General features: G+C 35.8%; 1 protein-coding gene across 1 annotated transcript; it reads right to left on the reverse strand.

Annotated features, from left to right (window-relative positions):
• Positions 1 to 125: 125 nt before the first annotated feature.
• On the reverse strand, positions 126 to 15,541 carry LOC142982242 (transketolase-like protein 2). Its single transcript, XM_076128650.1, has 12 exons — positions 15,354 to 15,541; positions 10,347 to 10,464; positions 9,669 to 9,886; positions 7,965 to 8,115; positions 6,807 to 7,034; positions 5,287 to 5,474; positions 3,766 to 3,961; positions 2,949 to 3,097; positions 2,320 to 2,437; positions 1,972 to 2,083; positions 1,683 to 1,802; positions 126 to 1,447 (listed from the first exon to the last, which is right to left on the reverse strand). Exons 1-12 carry the CDS (start codon positions 15,449 to 15,451, stop codon positions 1,275 to 1,277), a joined length of 1,869 nt encoding a protein of 622 aa, XP_075984765.1. The 5' UTR covers positions 15,452 to 15,541; the 3' UTR covers positions 126 to 1,274.
• Between the last annotated feature and the right edge of the window lie 6,127 nt (positions 15,542 to 21,668).

The raw sequence follows: 21,668 nt of genomic DNA on the forward strand, positions 1-21,668 counted from the left end.
ATATGAACGAAACAAGAGGCAATCTAGTCATTAAAATAAGTTTTATACCGTTATTAATATTGTACAGATATATAATAATTATATTTAAAAAAGTTTTCATAATTTTATAATAAAAACAAAAAACGTTTGTATACAATAAACTTTATTGCAAAAAAACATTGATTCCGATGATTTTAATATAAAGAAAATAATGCAATCAACAGGAATGTAATATACCAATTAAACTTTTAACCAAATGGATCTTTGTGTTTCATTAACTGAAGGAAGCCCTTATGAAAATATACAAGAACGATTATAATATGTACTTTATCCATCCCCACTGTCGACAATAAAACTTAACATTTATGATATAAAATATTATATATTCTATCGCCGACAGTCCCCTGTGCTTATAATAATCAACTCTAAATATATATCCTTATGTACTAAGGTTTAAAAATCCATCAAAAACACATCAACAGCCTTCAAACACCTTGTGCGTTATATAAAGGCACTCGTATATAAATTCAACATCATATAAAAAACGTATAGAAAAAGATCTATTATAACAAACAACCGTTTGAAATGTTACCACTATAATAAGAATTCTATCCTTTTCTGACTTATAGCCATTTATCGGATCTCTCGCTCACACAGCTTCTTATTATAGAAGTAACACAGTAGTTATTTTATAACGGTATGCTTAGGAACTAGATAATAGTTTTCAAGCAATTCAGCTGAACATTGGACCAATATGAACCACAGTAATGACGGGAATGTACTACAGGAATGTGAATTTGGACAATTTGTAGATCACAACTGTGGTTACTTATCACTGAGTTACGATAACAGTTTTGTGCGAAACATTACAACAAGTTATCAATCACATTACCCTTAGAAATAGAAAAAAAATGGCGAACGGTACATGGATTGAATTGATTTTATCGTATATAAGGCGGTTTTCAATGTGATGCATATATACGCACTAAAACGGTACGTTCGGTTACTTTTATGTTACGAACCGATTTACAAAATAAATCAGTAGTTACATCAAAGTTTTGCATTTACATCGCTAGATGGCAGTATTGTACTGTAACGTTTTCGATAATCCATCTACAGTGAGGTTATACCTACTGTAGTTAAGTCTATAGTTAACATTAGCAGGACAGTTCAAGCTGCGGTAGATCTGTGTCTAACTGACGATACATTTTAGAGAATAGCTGTCATTTAATATTGTGATATTATTGTCACCGAGTTTTGTTGTAGTACCGTTCGCGTGATCAGTAGTGTAATGTTTATAGCTTGAGCACTTGTCCGACGGCGGCGTGTATGTGGTTGGCGGAGATGCCGTACTTGTCGAGCAGCGCGGCGGGCGGACCCGAACGTGGCACCTCGCGCACGCACACGTGCTTCACCACGATGTCGCGCTGCTGAGCCACCGCTGAGATTACTGCCTCGCCGAGACCTCCTGCAATACGATTAGTTAAATGATGAGCAAAGAGTGTCCAAGATAGGTTCCCTTCTAAAATAAATTCTATACATCTTTACACACGTAATTTGACGCAAACATTTACTGATAGACGAATCACATTGACTCAATGGTTTACTTTTCATATAACAATTAGGCTCCACCTCGAGAAAACTATGATAAATTAAGTATTGAACAGTGTAATATTTAGTGTGAGTGATATACTCGTACTGACCAGCCTGGTAGTGATCCTCGACGACGACGATCCTGCCGCCGGCCGCCTTGGCGTGCTGCACCACGGCCGCCTCGTCCAGCGGCTTCACCGTGAACGGGTCCAGGATGCGCGCCTCCACGCCTGGAAGCAACATAGTTTTATAATAACATTCCTTGACGAAATAGACTATTATTCTACCTACACATGTTGATTCTAATGTCACGGACACTCGATTACTTTTGCGTACTTTTACTAGCAAGTTGTTTGTTCTTTTGAAACGATAGATAATCATTAATATTACGATGTTTACCTTCAGTTTTAAGTTTGTCAGCGGCGATGATGGCCTCGTGCAGAGTGATGCCGGCGCCGATCAACAACACGCGGTCCTTGGGAGACTGACGGATGATCTTGGCTTGACCAACCTATAACACAAAGAAAAAATATTGTACAATTATATTTTTACGAGTTTAAAAAAACAACCTTTTTTTATTAAGGAAAGTGTGTAAATGTATTTTTACTGTAAAAAAATAAATAATCGTGTTTAATTTTGAATTGAGCAAACTTTTGCTTACTATTTAACGGGATTGTTTTAAAAATCTCAAATGAAAATCAAAATTTTAGTTGTCAATGCATAAGATATAACGTGTATTGTGCTCACCTTGAACACCTCATCGTTGGGGTAGAGCATGGCGGTGTTGGGCCTCGAGGTTCTGATGTAACAGATGCCCTTCGTGTTGGCGGCCAGCTCCACGGCACGCTCGCACGATACTGCGTCACTACAGAGCAAATACATCTTTAGTACATTGTTTTATATTAAGAAAGATGTATAGTGATTTATAATTACTTAGGAATCGTTACAATATTTTTTAATTTTCTTATGTGCTAAAGTACAAGTTAAGTAAGTAGAACAGAACACGAACTTATATACTGTGAAACTTAATTTACTAACACGTGTATCGTGTATTCGCTTACGTACGAACAGTATTCTAAAAAATGCAAGTATAATGGGCGTGGCATTGATTTCAGTGCGTATAAGGGTATATACGTGTACGTATACTATTTTATACGTTCCTTGAGGGTTTTTACGTCATTGTTTAGGTATCGAAGGGTAACTAACGAGGGGTAGAAGACGGTGGCGGTGGGCACGGCGCGGAACAGCGCGATGTCCTCGAGCCCCATCTGCGAGGGTCCGTCCTCGCCGATGCTGACGCCGCAGTGCGAGCCCGCCAGGTTCATGTTGGACTGGCTGATGTATAATGTGTATATGTATATACTATATATACTAACGAGGGGTAGAAGACGGTGGCGGTGGGCACGGCGCGGAACAGCGCGATGTCCTCGAGCCCCATCTGCGAGGGTCCGTCCTCGCCGATGCTGACCCCACAGTGCGAGCCCGCCAGGTTCATGTTGGACTGGCTGATGGCGCCCATGCGGATCTGGACCACGGAACTGATGTTAGTTTATAGCCCACCCAAAAAAGCAAGTGTAGAATGTGTGAGCAGGATCCTAAAATAATTCTGAAGAAATTGCTTAGGATCCTGCGCAAAAATGGGAACTTTAACCCCCTCCCCCCACTCCGGCGGCCCTCCTAGAGGCGGGAATTTTTAGTATGTTTACACTCTAAGCATCCTGAACCAATTTCTGAAGAAATTGCTTAGGATCCCGTTCACGCACTCTACACCCGCTTTTGGAGTATTCTTTGTGCGAACTATTAACCTTTGTGAAGAGGTAGGCTCGTGGCAACGATGAACATTGACAGATAGATAGATGACCATGGCCAGTGGAAACGTGAACTTCCTAAATAAGACATCTTTCATAATATCTGGTACAAAACGTTTAGGGTATTTGGTTTTATGGCAATAGTAAGTATTAGGTAAGAAATAAAACATACTCGTACAGATTCATAGCTAGTTAAGGAAATCCGTCAACTTGGAATATCATGGAAATACAAGTTCTTTTACTCTCTATTATTATTATTTACAGATTATTTTATCAAGATGCAGGCATCCTCAGATGCAACTAATTTAAAGTACCTACTCTAGATTCTGTGGAAGTGTGAAAAAATTATATTTTATGGTAAAAATAACGATAGTATCTAACTAACCTGGTCGAAGGTCCTGGTGAAGAAGGCGGCGAAGGTGGAGGCGAAGACGACGGCTCTGTCGCGGCAGGCGGCGCCAGTAGCGACTCCGACCAGGTTCTGTTCCGCGATGAAGCACTCGATGTAGCGCTCCGGGTACGCGGCGCGGAGCTTGTCGCTGAATGTGGAGTTCTTTGTGTCGCCGTCCAGGGCTATCACACTGGGAGAACAATTTAAACGTTAAATTTTCCTTATTGGAATGCCTTGGGGCTATGGGTAGTGCAGCCTGATCGAAACGACAAGCTTACTTTGTTAAAACTAGATTCAAGTTTCCCTATTCCACAAAGCAAAATATTGAATACTGTACCAAGTGTACCTAGTACCAAGGATGAAGATACTAGACCGGAATTTGATGCGAATGCGATAGCGTTAGAAATCATTCGCAAAGGAACTGGAGTAAAATCACTAGATTTGGACATCTGAATGTTTAATTCTTAAAATAATATAATAAATGTATGAGTGTTACTGCCCACATCGTCCGACGTCGGTCGTGTGAGTACGACAAACAATTTATATTGCACCTACTTACTACAATGCACCATCACAACATGCATTGTTTTATATTTCATCAGTGCATAATATATACCATAACAAACGTACAATCATTAAATAGGACCAATAGTATTAAGCCTGATCCAGGAATCGAACCCGGGACTTCAAGTTTCGAAGACAGATACACTACCGACTGCACCACTGAAGCAGTTACTATTACCATTTCTTTGCTAAATTGTTTAGCAACGTCCTTGAATTTTATTATTTTGTTCATGAACTTGATACAACAGTGTTATCGCTTAGGTAAATAATATGAAGGCCACAGATAGATAAGAATTCTTTTAAAATTAACTTCTTTCTAATTTGTGATAACAGTTATCAAAAAGTAGGTGTGTGAAAATTATATTTTGCAATTGATTGTAAGTTTCGACTTATTTATGACTATTTCATCATTTTAGAAGTTGGATAATATAAAATCTAATATTAGCATCAATTGTATGATGCAGCAATAATGTGTTTATAGTAGAATATATTGTAATAATCACTGAAAGTGTTAATCGGATTTGTAAAACTATTTTTGTGTATGACAGCCACTTTCACGAGAAAGGTAGTCTAACATCACGCTATGACCTTTGTGAGAGGAACAAGTCACAGCTAAAACACAATAATATCCTTAAGTTTACCAATATTAAAATTGGCAAAGTTTAAGATGATATATTAGTTATCACGCCAGATTAATTTTGTAAAAATAATTCAATTTTAGATCGGTGAAGACCCCAATAAACATTTCTGTTTCATATTCTATGTCTATGTTTCCAATAAACATGTCTATTTTTCTTGGCGTCTTTAACCACTTATCTGAAGGTCGATTTTTGAATGGAAGTAACTCTACTTCCTTTCAAAAATCGACTCTCACGAGTCTAAAAAGTAAACAAAAGATTATATTCTGACGAAGACGTTAACAGAAGCTAGTTAAATAACAATTAGACTTACCGCATGTTAGTATCAGCGATCTTCTTCAAGGCGGTCCCATACGCGAGGCGCGTGGCGACCAGCTCGCCCGCCTTGTAGGCCGGCGGGGACGAGAGAGTGATGTCGCCGATGTGGATCTTGGGAGCCTCGGCCAGAGGGGGGGAGGCCTTCAGGGTGATCGCGTTGTTCTTGATCTGACTTTGTAGGTGCTGCGAATAAATAACAATTGTTAGGTATATATGTTACTGTAAAAGCCCGAACTGTGGCAAATCCTAAGATTTTCCGGTAAAACCTAAGATTTACCAACTCTCAATGGTAAAAGTCCGAACAAGCCAGAGTTTAAAAACTATGTTACGATATATAAAAAAATCCTCCTTCATAACTATGTTTATAACTATTTCACGGTATAATTATATACTGTGACATAGTTATAAAGCAGGAGTTTTGGGTACAGCGACATGGGTAGGTTAGGTTAGAAGGCTAAGGTGGGAGCGAGCGAAGCGAAGCTCCCACCTTAGCCTTCGTGGTTATTTTTTTTTTAACCACCCAGAAGGAGGAGCCCCGCGAAGCGGGGCTCCGGCGACATCTCGATATCATCAAGTGAATATAGGTAAAAGTTCGAAATAAAATAATTGTTCGGACTTTTACCATTGCGAGTTGGTAAATCTTAGGTTATACCGAAAAATCTTAGGATTTACCACCGTTCGGGCTTTTACAGTAACATATCTATACTAATATTATAAAGCTGAAGAGTTTGTTTGTTTGAACGCGTTAATCTCAGAAACTACTGGTCCGATTTGAAAAATTCTTTCAGTGTTAGATAGCCCATTTATCGAGGATATATATCGTCACGCTAAGACCAATAGAAGCAGAGTACCAGTAAAAATGTTACAAAAACGGGGAAAATTATAACCCATTCTCTCTTATGTGACGCAAGCGAAGTTCGGCGGGTCAGCTAGTTAATTATACCCGGGTTATTCTTAAATTGTATAGTAATTATAATCGGCGTTTGGGAGAAAAGCATTGATACGAATGAAACTAAGGCTATCAATAACATTTCCCAAAGCAATATCAGAGCCCAAAGTTCGTGGTTAGGTTAGGTTAGTAGGTTAATGTAAGCGACATTGTTAGAAAAAATCCTAAAATAAGAAAGTTATATTTGTATGAGTGTTACTGCCCACATCGTCCGACATCGGTCGTGTGAGTACGACAAACAGTTTATATTGCATTGTTTAATAATAATGCACAATATAGATGCACTATCTACTTTGTTATCAATGCTTATTGCAGTCAAAGTAAAAATGCCCAAAACCAAAACACAGAATGAGATAATGAAGCAGTTTTTTCGGCACTGAAAATTTTTACGGTATTTTTTTAGGTTTTAGGAAACTATTCCGTAAATTAGACAATTATATTACCACAGTGAAATTAGGAAGCTGTTTTCGTACAATGCTGAACAGAAAATATTTTAATTTATTTTCCAGTATAGCTTTCACATTGTTAGAAATATGTAAGAGAAGCATAAGATGATATGTCGTTACCTTGATGATCTTGTCTCCGTCGGCTCCCAGCGCCTTGCCGTGCCAGTTCTCCAGGTCCTCGATGCCGGGGAAGCCCTTGCCCTTGAAGGTCTTGGCGACGACGGCGGTGGGCGCGCCCGCGTGGCCCGCGGCGCCGTCGAACGCCTTGACCAGCTCCGACACGTCGTGGCCGTCCACCACCACGGTGTGCAGCCCGAACGCCTTCAGCCGGGCCTCGTATACTTCCATCTGGGTAACAGAAACTTTACTTAATATTGTGCTTTTAAGAATTTGCCCAATAATAATCAAGATTTCAAGCATTGTGACTTTTTCTATTCTATTATTTCTCAAACCCTTTTTAACTGCTGGATAAGAGTTGTCTAATTTTAAAACAGTAGACAGGTCTTTTGTTTCAATAATCAGGTGGTATAAAAAAAGGAGACCATGTTAGTCCAAAGTTATGAACTTCCTAGATTTCACGACTCTCCTAGTGTGGAGATTTTGGTGGTTAATTTGGTTTACCCAGAGGTCTTCAACTATCTTCGTACTACATAAAAAAAATAATTCGGTATTTTAGACGTAACGCCGAATCAGTTTAACAAACTGACAGTCTTTCGCATTTTAAATTTTTAATGGATAAATTTATTTAATGGATTATAGATCGTATAAGGTATAAAGAAATGTATTGACGTCTATGAACACACACATAATAAACGAAAGCATGATGCGTGCATTAATCGTCAAGATCGACTGATAGTGTTATCAGGTCGGTATGATGTGGCACAACTTGTCTACGCACATACAGTATCATATGTGTATATCGCTTTTAATTGTGCTATTCTAAGCAAAAACTTAGTACTTAGTAACTTGGTACTATGATTCGCCTAAAAATTGTTACAACCCAAATAAAAATAAACGTTTTGTTAAGTTCTAACATTCCACTAATATTATAAATGCGAAAGTTTGCGAGTATGTATGGATGTTTGTTACCCTTTCACGCGAATACTATTGAACCGATTACGATGAAATTTGGTATGTAGGTAGCGGAAGACCCAAAATAACACATAGGCTTTTTATCCCGGAGTACCCGAGGTAGCGAGATTTCCACGGGATGGGTTTCCAGGCGGACGAAGTCACGGGCGACCACTAGTTATGACATTAAAGTGAAGTTGTACAAACCTTGTGCTGCAGCGAGGTGGGTTCGGACTGTCCGAGCCTGTTGACGTCGAAGATGACGACGAGGTTGTCTAGCTTGTAGTGGCTGGCGAAGTGCAGCGACTCCCAGATGCTGCCCTCGGCCGCCTCGCCGTCTCCCACCAGGCAGTACACCCTACGACAATCACGAAACATTACTTAATTAAGCTTTGTTTCAAATATACTGCACTGTTGTATGTTTATAAACTTAAGGGCTTTTAGCAGCAACTGAAAAAAAGTAAAACTAATTTCCTCCTAGCCGATATTCGGCTATTGCAACCAGTTTTATTGAAACCAGCCATATGGGAACATGTATGGGAATTTGTTTATAGTGTCCAATTGTGTGCACGATACACAGGTACACTGTATTCCATTAGATGGCTAAACCGAGACGATCAGTGTCATGAACATGCTCTCCGAGGCACGGAGGTCTACATCCTCAACTTCGTAACCCTGGGCAATCTCTGAGAAATTCTTAACAGAAGAACTCAAAAAAAACTTAGAAGGAAGAAAAGAGCTTGGTGAATTAAGTATTAGTGCTGAGTCATGGATAACAAGGGTTTATGTAATAATACATGTTTGAGTGTTACTGCCCACATCGTCCGACGTCGGTCGTGTGAGTACGACAAACAGTTAATATTGCACTCACGCACTACAATGCATCATCACAACATGCATTGTTTTATATTTTATCAGTGCATATTTAAGTACGAGATTAACATAAAATAATTAAAGTCATCCTTGGTTCAGTAGTTAAGGTGATCACCGCACTGTACACAGTCATAGCTTCAATTTTCGTTGGAAAAATATTTGCATGATGCACAAATAATTAATTTTGCGTAGCTTCATTGTTTGTAAAATATATCGCAAAACGAGAATGACATTTACAAATGTTTTTATTTCTTGTAAGTAATTTACCTAATTTCCCATTACCTAAACCAGAAATCGAACATTATCAAGATGTCTTGATAATTTTTTTCGCTAAGCACATAGGTATCTAAATATCTCCAAATCATCCCTAACTATCATATATTCGTGTGATAAGATACTATCAGCTGTTATCTATTTAATATTAACATTAGTTATGTTATTTACAATCAGTACATTGCACAATTATATACCAGTGATAAGCGAATCCTTGAGTCTAATAGTGTTATGAGAAAATAATCAATATCGCGTCACCTTGAAAGGTTAATAAGTACTGAAGAAAGACAAGTCTAAGATTTGCTCTTGTGTCGCGGGCACTTTTACAGTCATACAAACAACGGATATCTTTGTATCCGTTTAGAGAGTGTACAGCGGATACAATGTACAACCAGATCCCAAGTAACTATTTGTGGATCGCAAAATAAAAGTTTCGTGTGGGAATTGAACCCACGACCTCTCGACGCATTGGTATATGTGTTAGGTCTTAATATTATGTGGTTACTTAATAAAATTACTATAGGTTTATTGTCCAAAGATCCGGGAATCGAACCCAAGCCTTCATGACCGGAAGTCATGTAAGCCGTAGCTAAATCACTAAAATAGATTAGATAGATAGATTTGGAACGATGCAAAACTTTACACATGTTTTGTTATTTTACTCAATCAAGTAAATATAATTACCAAAGTACTGAGGTATCGTAATGGCTTAAAAACTAGATCACTGTACGCATATTTAAAAATCTACGAGAAAATCCTCATTACCTGTATGGTGCCTGGTCGAAGTACTTGCCGACGTACGCCATACCGGCGGCGACAGCGAGCCCCTGACCCAAGGACCCCGTGCCCACGTCCACGAAGTTCAGTCTGGGGGTGGGGTGGCCCTCCAGGTCCGAGTCCAGCTTGCGCAGGTTCTTCAGGTCCTCCACGGGGAAGAGGCCGGCCTCAGCCCAGGCGGCGTATAGGATGGGGGCGGCGTGGCCCTGAGGAGAGAATAGAACAATTTGTAAGTATTATTTTGTAGTACTGGGGGTTTTGGTTCTCAAGTTATTCTGTAAGAGCAAGCTTTGAGTTTATAGTCAGTCCTTTTATTAAGTGCTTCTACAGATGGTGTCTTTTATCGTTTCTCAAGCTTTCCCAAATGTGATAGTTTCTGAAACTTTTCTGATTTTGAGGGTTAGGTATATCATTATAAATGCCGATCTCCTACGCTTTCAGGGCAAAAAAAGCTGAATCTATATTGATGTGGCGTGGAGACAATAAAATACTGAATGTTGCTTCATCCGCGCAATCTGAGCAGCTGGCAGAGCTTATGAAGTAGCAAGATTAAGTTATCAAGAGTCAATCAGTTGTAATCCAAGTGGCCACTAGTCTTTGAAGTGGTACATTGTATTACTATTTACCGAGTGATAAGTACAAAGGTGAAGTAGTTGGCGTACGTACCTTGGATAGAATGAATCGGTCGGCGGAGGCGTCCCGGGGCGCGGAGATCTTGTAGCGCATGGTGTGGAAGAACAGCACCGACATGATCTCCGCCATCGACGCGCATGATGTCGGGTGACTGAGCAAACATACAAACAAACATTACATTAACTATCATTAATAGGTTGCTTGGTAATTCATTTCGTAGTGGTCATAACTCTTGAAACTGATAACTACTACTACTAATTTAACAGTTTATGTCCACTCGAAAGGCCTGAGATTATCCTAGAAGCTCGAAACTGTTTTTAATAAAATACCAATAAGTGAGAATTTAGGCAAAAAGAGATTTTCCTGAAAGAGTTAGGCTTCTTTTTTTAAGAACAAAATATAATGCTGTTATTTTTATTTCTATGTAGTTAAGGGTCGAGTTTAGTGGCATTTACCGTAGAAATTAGGAATTTTAATATGTTGTTACTAAGAAAACCTAATAAAAAAATATTTGCTCGACCGGGCTTCGAAACATTCTTGCCAAGCAGCCACACACACAGGTACTTTGGCAGTTTCCTTAATTTCGTATCCTTCTTAGCACATATCTTAGTAGGTAATGGTTATACTTAGTTGTCGGTCTGAAGGTAGCATAATGCAGTAACAAGTAAACTGACCTTAAAACACTTATTTAAAAGATTATTTTAGACAGAAACGCGATTTGGGTAATAAATTAAAGGTTGCTATGCTTTACAAGGTTATCACAAACTTGGTAGATCGATACTGTATTAGCAAGCGATGTTCCGTACAAGTTTTATTACTGTAGACTTGATACAAATAGTATTGTAACACGAAACATTCTTTGAAATATGACATTGAACATTTTAGACATGAATATATGATAGCATAATACATTTATTTAGTCTTTGCCTACCCGTATGGAAAAATGCGGAATAGATATAATTATACCAAAGAAAGACATTTGGTACGATCCTTAGAAACTTCCCTTGCCTCATTCCCATCCATACATATTGTCATACAGGGCCGCCGGTTACAGGCTAAGTTAAAAATTCACTTTTCAATGCCAAACCCAGGAATCAAACCCGGCAACTCAAAACCTCGTCCGTTTTCAGGAGAATATTGCTGCTATGCCAAGGAGTCTTGCGAAATACATAACAAGGCTAATATTTATGCACTAAATGTAATAAATTACAAATAACTAGTGCATGAAATATATACTTATCTGTTTTTGTAAGTTTTTATGAAAGACTCTTCAGCCATGACTGAGTTTTTCAAGCGAGACTAGGTAAAAACTAGGTTTTTACAACCGAGTTGGAGACCACATAAATAGGACTATTTACGGAGGCTATTTTTAAATGCTTCTGAAGGACGACATAATTTTTGTGTAACCCTAATATTATAAACCTGAATGTGTTTGTTCGTGTTTCTTTTACGTCACAACGGTCGCTCCGATTTGGTTTAAATTAGATAGGGCGACACATTTATATCAGGGAAGAAAGCTAGTGGCTACTACTTCATTTATTTCAATATTTTTAACGAAATCAGTGCATATGCAACTTCCATAAATCCTACACGTATCCCGAAATGTGTTTAAAAGAAGCCCTTACTGAAAAAGGCGGGCTTTAATGTATGTATGTACTACAAACATATTTTTTTTATTATTCACAACATACAAATGTGACAGGCTAGCATCTCACACGTAATCGCTACTGGTTACATCGACGGGTTATTTTGATAGCCCACAAGGAATGTTTCATTAAAATTCCCAGACATGTTATTTTGATACCATAGTCGGTAGTACCTATAGTATTTTATCAAGTAGGTATATATCATATAGGTAAGATTGTGGTGGCAGATGTGGTTTGATTTAGGTCTGTGATACTGACCAGAGATAACAAGTGGTTTAGATCTAGTGATAAGCTATTAGGTATTACACAAGTTTACGAAAGTGTTGTAAGGATAAATTATGAAAATTGATGGAGGCCATGTGCATAGAATACCTATTGTGCTATATAACCAATAATATGGAGCTTTACTGCCAAATATCTAATTTGATGAAGATTAATATAGTACAATGCCCTGAGAAAGGTCATGAACTGAGTTTTTCTAAACAATCATTGCGATAATTATTAGTTATGATAATCCGACGAATTCATCAACAAAGAACAAAAATATGCCTTCTACTATCAATAGATGTTTTGAACAGTAATTCAAATTCATTTTATCGTTTATTTTGTTAACTTCGTACAAAGTATTTGAAATAGCCATACCTACCTATATTTTATTTTTTTGACCATATACCACACAAAGAGACAATAATGCGAGAGTGTTAGTAAAATAAGTTAATACTAGGTACCTACATAACTATAAAAGCAGCAGAAATACGATACAACAAAACAATTTAATCTTTAATCTTTCTACCAAGCGTTAGTATCAAGTAACCTGAATACACAGTAAGTAATCATTACAGTAGGTACTGCAATAAATGAGTGTGTGAATGTTACTGCCCACGTACGACAATACGACCGCCGTGAGTACGACAAACACTTGACTTGATCTAGCACTTAGACTATACACATGTACATGTTGTAAATGTGTTTGATAATGTCTTAGTGCGGATATAGGTATCATAGGTCAAGAGCTAGGAAGGTAAGTTAGTATTATACAAATGAGAAGATAATTTGTTAGATTACTGTAATTTTTGGAATTAGTACTAGGTATTAGTAAAGATTTTTATTGATATAATTAGAATAGTAAGAAAAGATCTGTTTCTTATTAGTGAATGTTAAAGGTTACTTTCATATGATACATCCACAGCCCAGGTAGTTTCATTTAAGAAAGCTGATGGAAATATGATTCCTAAATAATGATTTGTTTAAAAATTATACTTAGTTGTAGCAGATGGGTGCAGATTATGTGTTTAATAAATTGTTCAGCAATGTATGTAATTGCATAATATGTGCCTACATAAGATTCTTATCAGAACTATTTGTTTGTAATAGCTTCCTGCAATTAGAATGCATCAGATTCAATATTATCAAAGATATATGATTGTTAAATATAATCATAGCTTACATTATATTATAAGAATAGCGAAATGTTCTTATGGATCTTCTTTAGCAATATTTTTTGATGAAGTCAATGAAATCAACATCCTGTCTATGTAGTCAATGAGACGCTGAATTGTTGTAACGGAGATTCTGTATGACTTTCTTGTCAGCTCCTTTTATTAGCCCTACCTCTCAAACTGGTGGTAAATTCAATTACTGTATTTGACCATTATAAGTGTCTATAAATAAGTAAATGATTTGATTTTGATGTTTGCATGTGAATGAAGCAAGGGAAGTTTGTAAAGATTGTAACAGGTGGAGTTCTTTAGCCAACCTCTAAGGAAAAAATGTATTAGTTTATGTATATAACTATAAGCATAAAGGAGGACAAACATATTATTATCATAATACTTTCATAATGTACTTCATACTTATGAAATTCTATATCTCTTAAGTGTTGTGTGTGAATATGTTATCATATTATTTGGACTGATAATGTTTTATATCAATTTGTTATGACTCAGGTGATTAATTATCATTTTAACAATGCGGTTACTATGGAAACTATGCTCTATAGTATTTCAGTAGTGTTTTAGTTAGAAATGTTGAAGTTTTAAGTATCTGAAACCATATATCTCCCTGATGATATCAGTTGCTACTTAGCTGGGCTTGAGCCTTAGCCTACATCTTAGTTGGGTAACTTTATTTATTCAATTTGTCTTTACATATTTGGTAGATAAATATAAAGAGAACTGTTTTAAATTCTCCTTAACAAAAATATTTTCATGATGAAAACAATAATTAAACAATATTTTTAGATTTGACAGTATATTATGTAAGTAAGAGACTTATCTGAAGATAAAAATAGCCCTAATTATGCTAAGTCATTAATAAAATACTGTTGAATTAAACATTAAGCCTTCTCTTTACATAATGTATTTAAGGTCACAATACTACTATCTCTAGTTACAATATATCCTATGCAACAACCTTAACTTGACATTTAGATAATAATACCATATTATTATCACTGGCACTATCAGTTTGACCTGAGATTACTCTTAGTACCAGTATTCTTTTACTGATTATGTAAAAATAGATGAGTTAAGTAAAGATAATTTAATTCAATTAAATTAAATGTACCTATGATGTGTAGCTTTCAGTGTGAGTAAAAAACAACAGAAAAACAAAAAAAAACAGCTACTACAGTCTTTGGATATAAAAAAATTTGCTTAAACAATCTCATAAAGGGCAGACTGGCAGTTGGATATATTGGTACTGAAAAACTTGTACACAAATAGTAAAAAAAAAACTTATTGGAAATAAAATCTTCAAACCTATCATACTGTGTTAGAAACAGATAACAACTAAAACAAACAGAAAAATAAAGAAAAACAATAACTCATCTGTTTAAAAGCCAGTTAGTGTTTACCACATGGATATGTAAACATGCCTATGAGAATTTTTCCATTGCCCAGGTAATGGAAATATACTACTGTCTATGTAAAAAAGCCTATTTACTATGACAAGCACTCTAAAACAATCGATAGTTGTCTATGACATAATTCGGTTGTGATAACCTTGGTGCTATGGCGTGATGATCAACTTAGCCGACGCTTCGGCGTCACGTGGTACCGCCATAACCTATTTATAGAAAATTAAGCGTCCCCCGCAAACAAACCGCATGATATCTAAACAAAGTCCATCTAAAATGCTAAATAGGTGACCTATAACCTGAACTTTGCATTCGGCCGGCGAAATACCGGCTAATTAGGCCATTTATATGCAGAAAAATTACGAAAAAATTAAAGTTTTATGGTGTCAAACTTATGTTAAACTTATTAGTTTTCAACTTTTCTAGAGTAAGGATGTTAAAAAATCGCATAATAAGATTCCAATAAGTAAGAAATTGCCAAAATAACCTTCATTAGACCTTCAATGAAGCGGCAAATCCATTAGGTTATCTACTCACCCCGATTTGGATGCATTTGTGGAGACGATGCTGTCGATCCTCAGTTTGTTGGCGATGTCCTTAAGGGCCTGAATGTCCACATTTTTGTCGCCTTTCATTTTAAAGATATTATTTGCACTGGTTATTTAATTAATTAAAAACCACGTTGTTTACGACCGGTCTGTAGCCCGCCGCCGGATTCAATGACATTTTCATTGACAACAACTGTCAGCTAACTTTTTATCATTCATTCGTAAAATATCGCATCGGTCATTGAACTATAATTTCTTAGTAAATACAAAAAATACATAAAGTAAGGGATAAATTAAAGATCATTTATTTGTAAGAAAAAGCTCAAAAATACTACTTAAAAAACTAATAAGGATATCTTAATATTGAAGTCCGTATACACTGCCATCTATCAAAATTATGTGGTGATACAGCTATTCCATCGTAACAAAGTGCTGCGGTTATCGCCTAGATGTCGCTCCACGGTATTCGAAGAGTTTATTTTCAAAATTAATAATTCTCTGCTCCGAATTTTTCCACTCAAAAAAGATCATAGAGATCTGAGGGGTTTAGAGAAATTAAACAAAAAGCGTATAAATAACTATAGAATAGGTCTAATTTATTTATTTTCTTATTGCTCTTTACGCACGCTTTTTAAAATTAACAAAAGATTAATTTAAACTAAATAAAATATAATATGACATAGTAGTTTATCAGTCTCTACAACCCAGAACATTCAAACAAGTGAAAACAAAAATAATGATAGGACTCGTAGATTAGGGTTGTCTTATCAATTTCCATAGACTTTAATTAAAATTGTCTTAATCTATAAAGATGGCAATTTAACAAGTTTATTGGCGACATTGTCCTTGAAATGTAGAAAGTTGTAACGTCGTTGTTGATTGATATCGTTCGCGAATGATTTATTAATGAGAACAGTTGTTTTGGACGACAACTGAAGGTCAAGATAAAATGATTTGCATTTCATTGTGGTTTGGTTTTATTGGCAGTTGCTAATGATTAGTCGTTAGATGCCCTTTGGATATGTCTAGATTGAAATTGTAATAGATAGAGCTTAGGTATGGTTGTAGAGAGCTATTTACGACGAAAATGAGATGATTTCGAATGACTAAAAACTTTGCATGCTCAATTTACCCATGAGAAAATGAATAGAAAATTTATTTTGACAGTAAATGAAATGATTACTTATCACTTTGTAGAAACTTACGCAATTTATTTAGTTTAATGAGATATTTTAGACATTATCCTTACCCAGGACATTACGACCTACCTATTTGAATTTCAAGCACTAAGTAATTAACTGAGTGTGAGCGTGGGAGTATTGACTTTACCCTTTACAATATCCTACCTACATACATAGGTGTGTTAATACTTAATTATGTTAGTACAACATTCACTGATATTCAATGAAACAGCAAATACTAAAGAACGTAAACTTAGAATACGTAAGCTAAAGAAAAATCCCAATAATATAATAGCAAAGCACATAACTTACAAACAGTTACTGAAATTAAAATGCATTTAATATAACCAAATACCCTTTAACTACAGGAAAGACTAGGCCAATAAGAATTGCAAACCATCCACCTATGCTACAAGTCAACTATCTAAGAAACTAACTCTTCAATTACCTAATTCTATTACCAATACAATCTCTCATCACGTAAACATTGGAAGCAGCAGAGAAATCCTAAATAAACCAAATGTAATTCAATGTGACACCTGTCAAAGCGTGGCGCGGACAAACTGCGCCCGCCGCGGCGAAGAGCGATGCCCGCGATTACGCGCGACTCGAGATTAGCCCCAGTTTAAAATTGTTGATTACTTTCCGCCCCCGCCCCTCGCGCGCACCCCCGCCTCAATGACAGCCTGTTAAATTTTTGAAAAATCTATTCTAGTAGCGTTTGCATGTGAATAAGTTGAAGGAAATATTTTGCTGTGGTTTTTACTTCTCTTCTTCCTTCTATATTTCTAACAGCTTTTACTGTGTCTGAGTGGTTTCTTATGATGAGTACAGCTAGATTATTTTAATTTGAATCCATTTATATAGGACGTTTTCTCCTACATCTACTTAAAGAATAAAAAATCAGTAGATAGTTACTTGAACATAAACTTGGAGAAAATAAACCATACCTATTGATTTTCATACGTTTACTTTCATTTCCTTACAGGGAATCGGTCTTACAAAAGTACTCGCAATAAGCAGGAATTATTATTAACTGATAGATAATAAGGTAATTAATTTAAATAAGATAAGTTGTAAAACTTACTTAAATAAATAACTTGTAAGGTTATGTTTTGCTAACGGTAGGCGATTTCTTTCAGTTGATGCGATAATATTAAGGTTCCGTGTTGCTGAAACACTTTTATTAGTTTTTGAGTTTAAATTATTTCGCTATACGTCTGTAGAGTTTGTACAGTTTGTAGAGCTACGTGATTTGTACGTAATAACATTTTCATAACAGACATTATTTGTGTAAATGTGTTCGTTTGGGTTGGTTTATGCTTGGATAATGTTTACGAAAGAGTTATAATAGACACATATTTATTTCTTGTACTTATTTAATTTTAACCTTCTGGTAGTTAATTAAGGTAAAGTAGACCTGTAAAAGATGTCCTATATGACAATATTTTTGGTTGTGAATGAGGCTAGGGAAGCTCGTAAGGATCGTAGGAAATAGCATTTCAGCCTAACTCTATGAGTAGTAGGAATAATTTTATAAATGTATGTATGTCATAGGCTTTGGAAGTTGCTGTTGAGAGCCGGTTTCTTTTCCTGATTAGCTAATACAATTTTTTGCTACAACAATTCTGCTTAAGTCATATTATTATGTCAGTAAGCCAAAAGTCAATGTGACAGGTAAATAAATTACTTGACTAAGTATTAATGTTTTAAAATCAACCCCAATTAAACATAGCCCACCAATTACCTCATCAAATAAACCCACTAACAAGATCATTGACGGTCCGACAATTAGTCGCAAGTCGACTAAACGCGTCGATTAGTCGCCGTGACCTGGCGCAGTAAATCTCCCTGACCGAACCAATGTTCCGCTTAAGTGGCAAAACAAAGGGTACATATTTAGATATACAACCTTTTTACAAGGGTGACTCCCTTCCGCGTCGCTTGATTGAATAGACTTCAAAATGTTCTTTATTTTATTTGTTATTGAAAGTTTGCGTTCTAAGTTTTGGAATGTATTGGTTTGTGTATGGTAAAGTATATTATTGTACAGATATTTAGTGATAGGGACAGATACATTAACAAAGTTAGCGAAGGAATCTTGAAAGAATAGTTGTTTTGGGTTGACAACTAAGGAATAGGTGAACTGTATCAACATCAGAGCATGCGATTTTTCTGCCCTTTTTTAGTGGTAAGATTTTTAAGCTTTGCATACATACTTATTCTTATATCAATGTAAGTGTTAGAACCTTATATTTACAACATATTACGACAGGGCATGCACAGTCCTTACTTGCTTAATTTAGCCGCTCAGCTAATAAATTAACCTCCAAACATGGGTACATTTAATTTAAACAGCACTTAATTTTACTTAACAATATTTGCGACATAAAGCGTGCCATTCAAATCACTTCCGAACCAATAACCAGTAACAATTCACAGACACCTTTACTCCACCTTTACGGCGAGCTATTCACGGCACGATTTTGCGATTGTCGCACGACATTATTGTCGCGTCTTTTGTCGTTTTTAAATAGATGAAGTAAAAAGCGTGGAGTTGTGGACAATTATTTGTGTATAACGGATTTCCTGTCCAGTGTCCGGATACTTTTTTTTGTGTGCTTGACCAACAATGGACATCTTGTTATATTTTATTTGATGAAGAGGCTGTATTGATACGGTGAATGAAACTAGCTTATAAGAAACTTTAGTAGATAGTTTTTTAATGCGTTTAATATCACCGATTAAATCGAAATAGGTACCTAGAGTTTTAGTAGTACAGTATGTTATTGATTTATAATGATTTTTCGTATAAAATATGTCTATTCCGTTTGCGTCTTTTGACTTGCCTGGTCTAATCTCTACCTCGAATTAAGGGATCTTGACTAGCTATGCTACTACAACAAACAAGCATATTCATCGTGACAGAAATAAAAAGTTCGGTTAATAAAATATGAGTATACCTAATAGTTTATTCAGGGAAAATAATTGTATTAGAAACATCTATTTTATAGTGTTATTTACTTCTTTATCATCGTCATATAGTGCGAGTTATTACTATATTTAAATAAACTTTAACCCGCAAAAACTATATTTTACTCACAAAATGAGTATCGTTTAAAATCGCAGTCGCATCATAAATGGTCTCTTTAGCGCTTCATCATGCGTGCCATTACACTCATTGTCCGACAATTTGTCTGAACGACAATCGGGAATCGAACCCAACAGCAGATGTCTACTGACATATTGACGGCAAAAAATAACTATTTAATGTTTATTACTTCACTTTGAGTATATGGATCGTGTTGTGTTAGTTCTGATTTGAGATAATAGATGGCGTTAGTAGTAGTTTCTTATAAAATGTCGCATTATTTATAGATGCGTGGTTTTACTAATTATATTACAGGATACTACAGGAGTACGAGCTCAGTAGTAGTTATGCCATGTCGATAATTATGTGGACTAGAAATATTTTTACGTACGTACAAACAACGGGCACAAAGTACAGCCAGACTTAAAACAATTATTTGTGGATCGCACAAATAATTGTTTCGTGTGGGAATCGAACCCACGACCTCCTGTCCCAGTGGTTTTGGCGTGGCAACCTCAACCGCTGCGCCAGTCTATACAAAGTAAAAGTCAAAAAGTACAATGAACGTGAGTAAATTTCACAAATTCGCGTAAATACTGCCATTGAACATAATCCCATAGACGGCTTCACGTACCTATAAGCCGATTAGCTGTAATAGATCGCAAAATACTTTCAATATATACCACTAAACTGTTACACATAACACTGACCTTAACACAACGGAATAAGGTCTAATTTCGCTTAATTAAACTACATGATTAAGTTTGTAAAGAATGCAAAGAAGTTGCATATTGTAACAGTCTTATTGTTAAAGCAATAAGGTTAAATTTCGCTTCATACATTTGTAGTTAAATTTTGGTTATATACACAATGATATTAGTAAGATTTAGTTAATATTTACAATGTGACGTTATTCCTGTGTTAGATTGACAGTCGGTTAATAAGTGCAATCTGTTCGATTTTCACTAAAAATGTTGCTTTTTTCCGTTAAATTGGATTTGTGATAGATTTTGGGGTAAGAAGAGAAGTTTTGTTTGTAGATATCATGTACAATAATAAATGTATTCATACTATACATCTGTCCGTTTGAAAATTGTATCTTTTGTGGTAATTGGGTACTAGGGTTAAATTGTAGGTTGTTATAATAGCATATAAGTCATACATTGTAGTAATACATAAATCCTTGTAACCTAGTATATAACTATAAAGTCCTCATATTTTAACATCATCTAAATCAAAACATATAATCATTATGTTATCTTGTATTTAATAATCATCATCTTAATGTATCCTGTTTACTATAATTACTAATCACTTTGTTATTGTCTTTTCTCAGGACTCGCTTATCATATTTACTTTAGCCCTAAAACCATTAGCTAATAAGTTTACGTTTCACATATTGTATTAGTATATAAGCTCGTCCTCGATGTACGAACAGTCAGTTCATAGTTAGTTCAGTTCATAGTTAGTTCTAAATCAATTCCAAATCTTAGTCGTAAATCAGTGTTAATTCATAACTCATGTATTATTTCTAAGTGTAATAAATAAAGTTTTATTTTTTAAAGTGAGTTTGCCATTCGCCTCATAACAAGGTATTAATCAAAGTACTTTTTGGTCACAACACTGAATTTCACAGTAGAAAGTTTTTTCCGACTTTTTCCTTCAGTTTTATCATAGAAGGCTGAGATTAAAACATTACCTATCAGTACAGCGTTAAATATGAAAAAAAGATGAAAAACTACTACAATGATGGTAAAACTACCATCACTAAAGGTATGAAAGAATACCATCAAAGAGAATACTATTGAATTCATTAGTTCTGTTAAGTAATACAACATAATTATTATTATAACATTAGAGTTTTACTCCAACTTCTCTCGCTCTCTGTGTCTTTTTGCATATTCATACGATCAACTCCAACTAACTCCTAATCCATACTAATATTATAAATGCGAAAGTAACTCTGTGCTGTCTGTCTGCCTGTCTGTCTGTCTGTCTGTCTGTCTGCTACACAATCACGCCTAAACTACTG

Source organism: Anticarsia gemmatalis, chromosome 21 (assembly GCF_050436995.1).
Source record: "Anticarsia gemmatalis isolate Benzon Research Colony breed Stoneville strain chromosome 21, ilAntGemm2 primary, whole genome shotgun sequence".
Lineage (NCBI taxonomy): Eukaryota > Metazoa > Arthropoda > Insecta > Lepidoptera > Erebidae > Anticarsia > Anticarsia gemmatalis.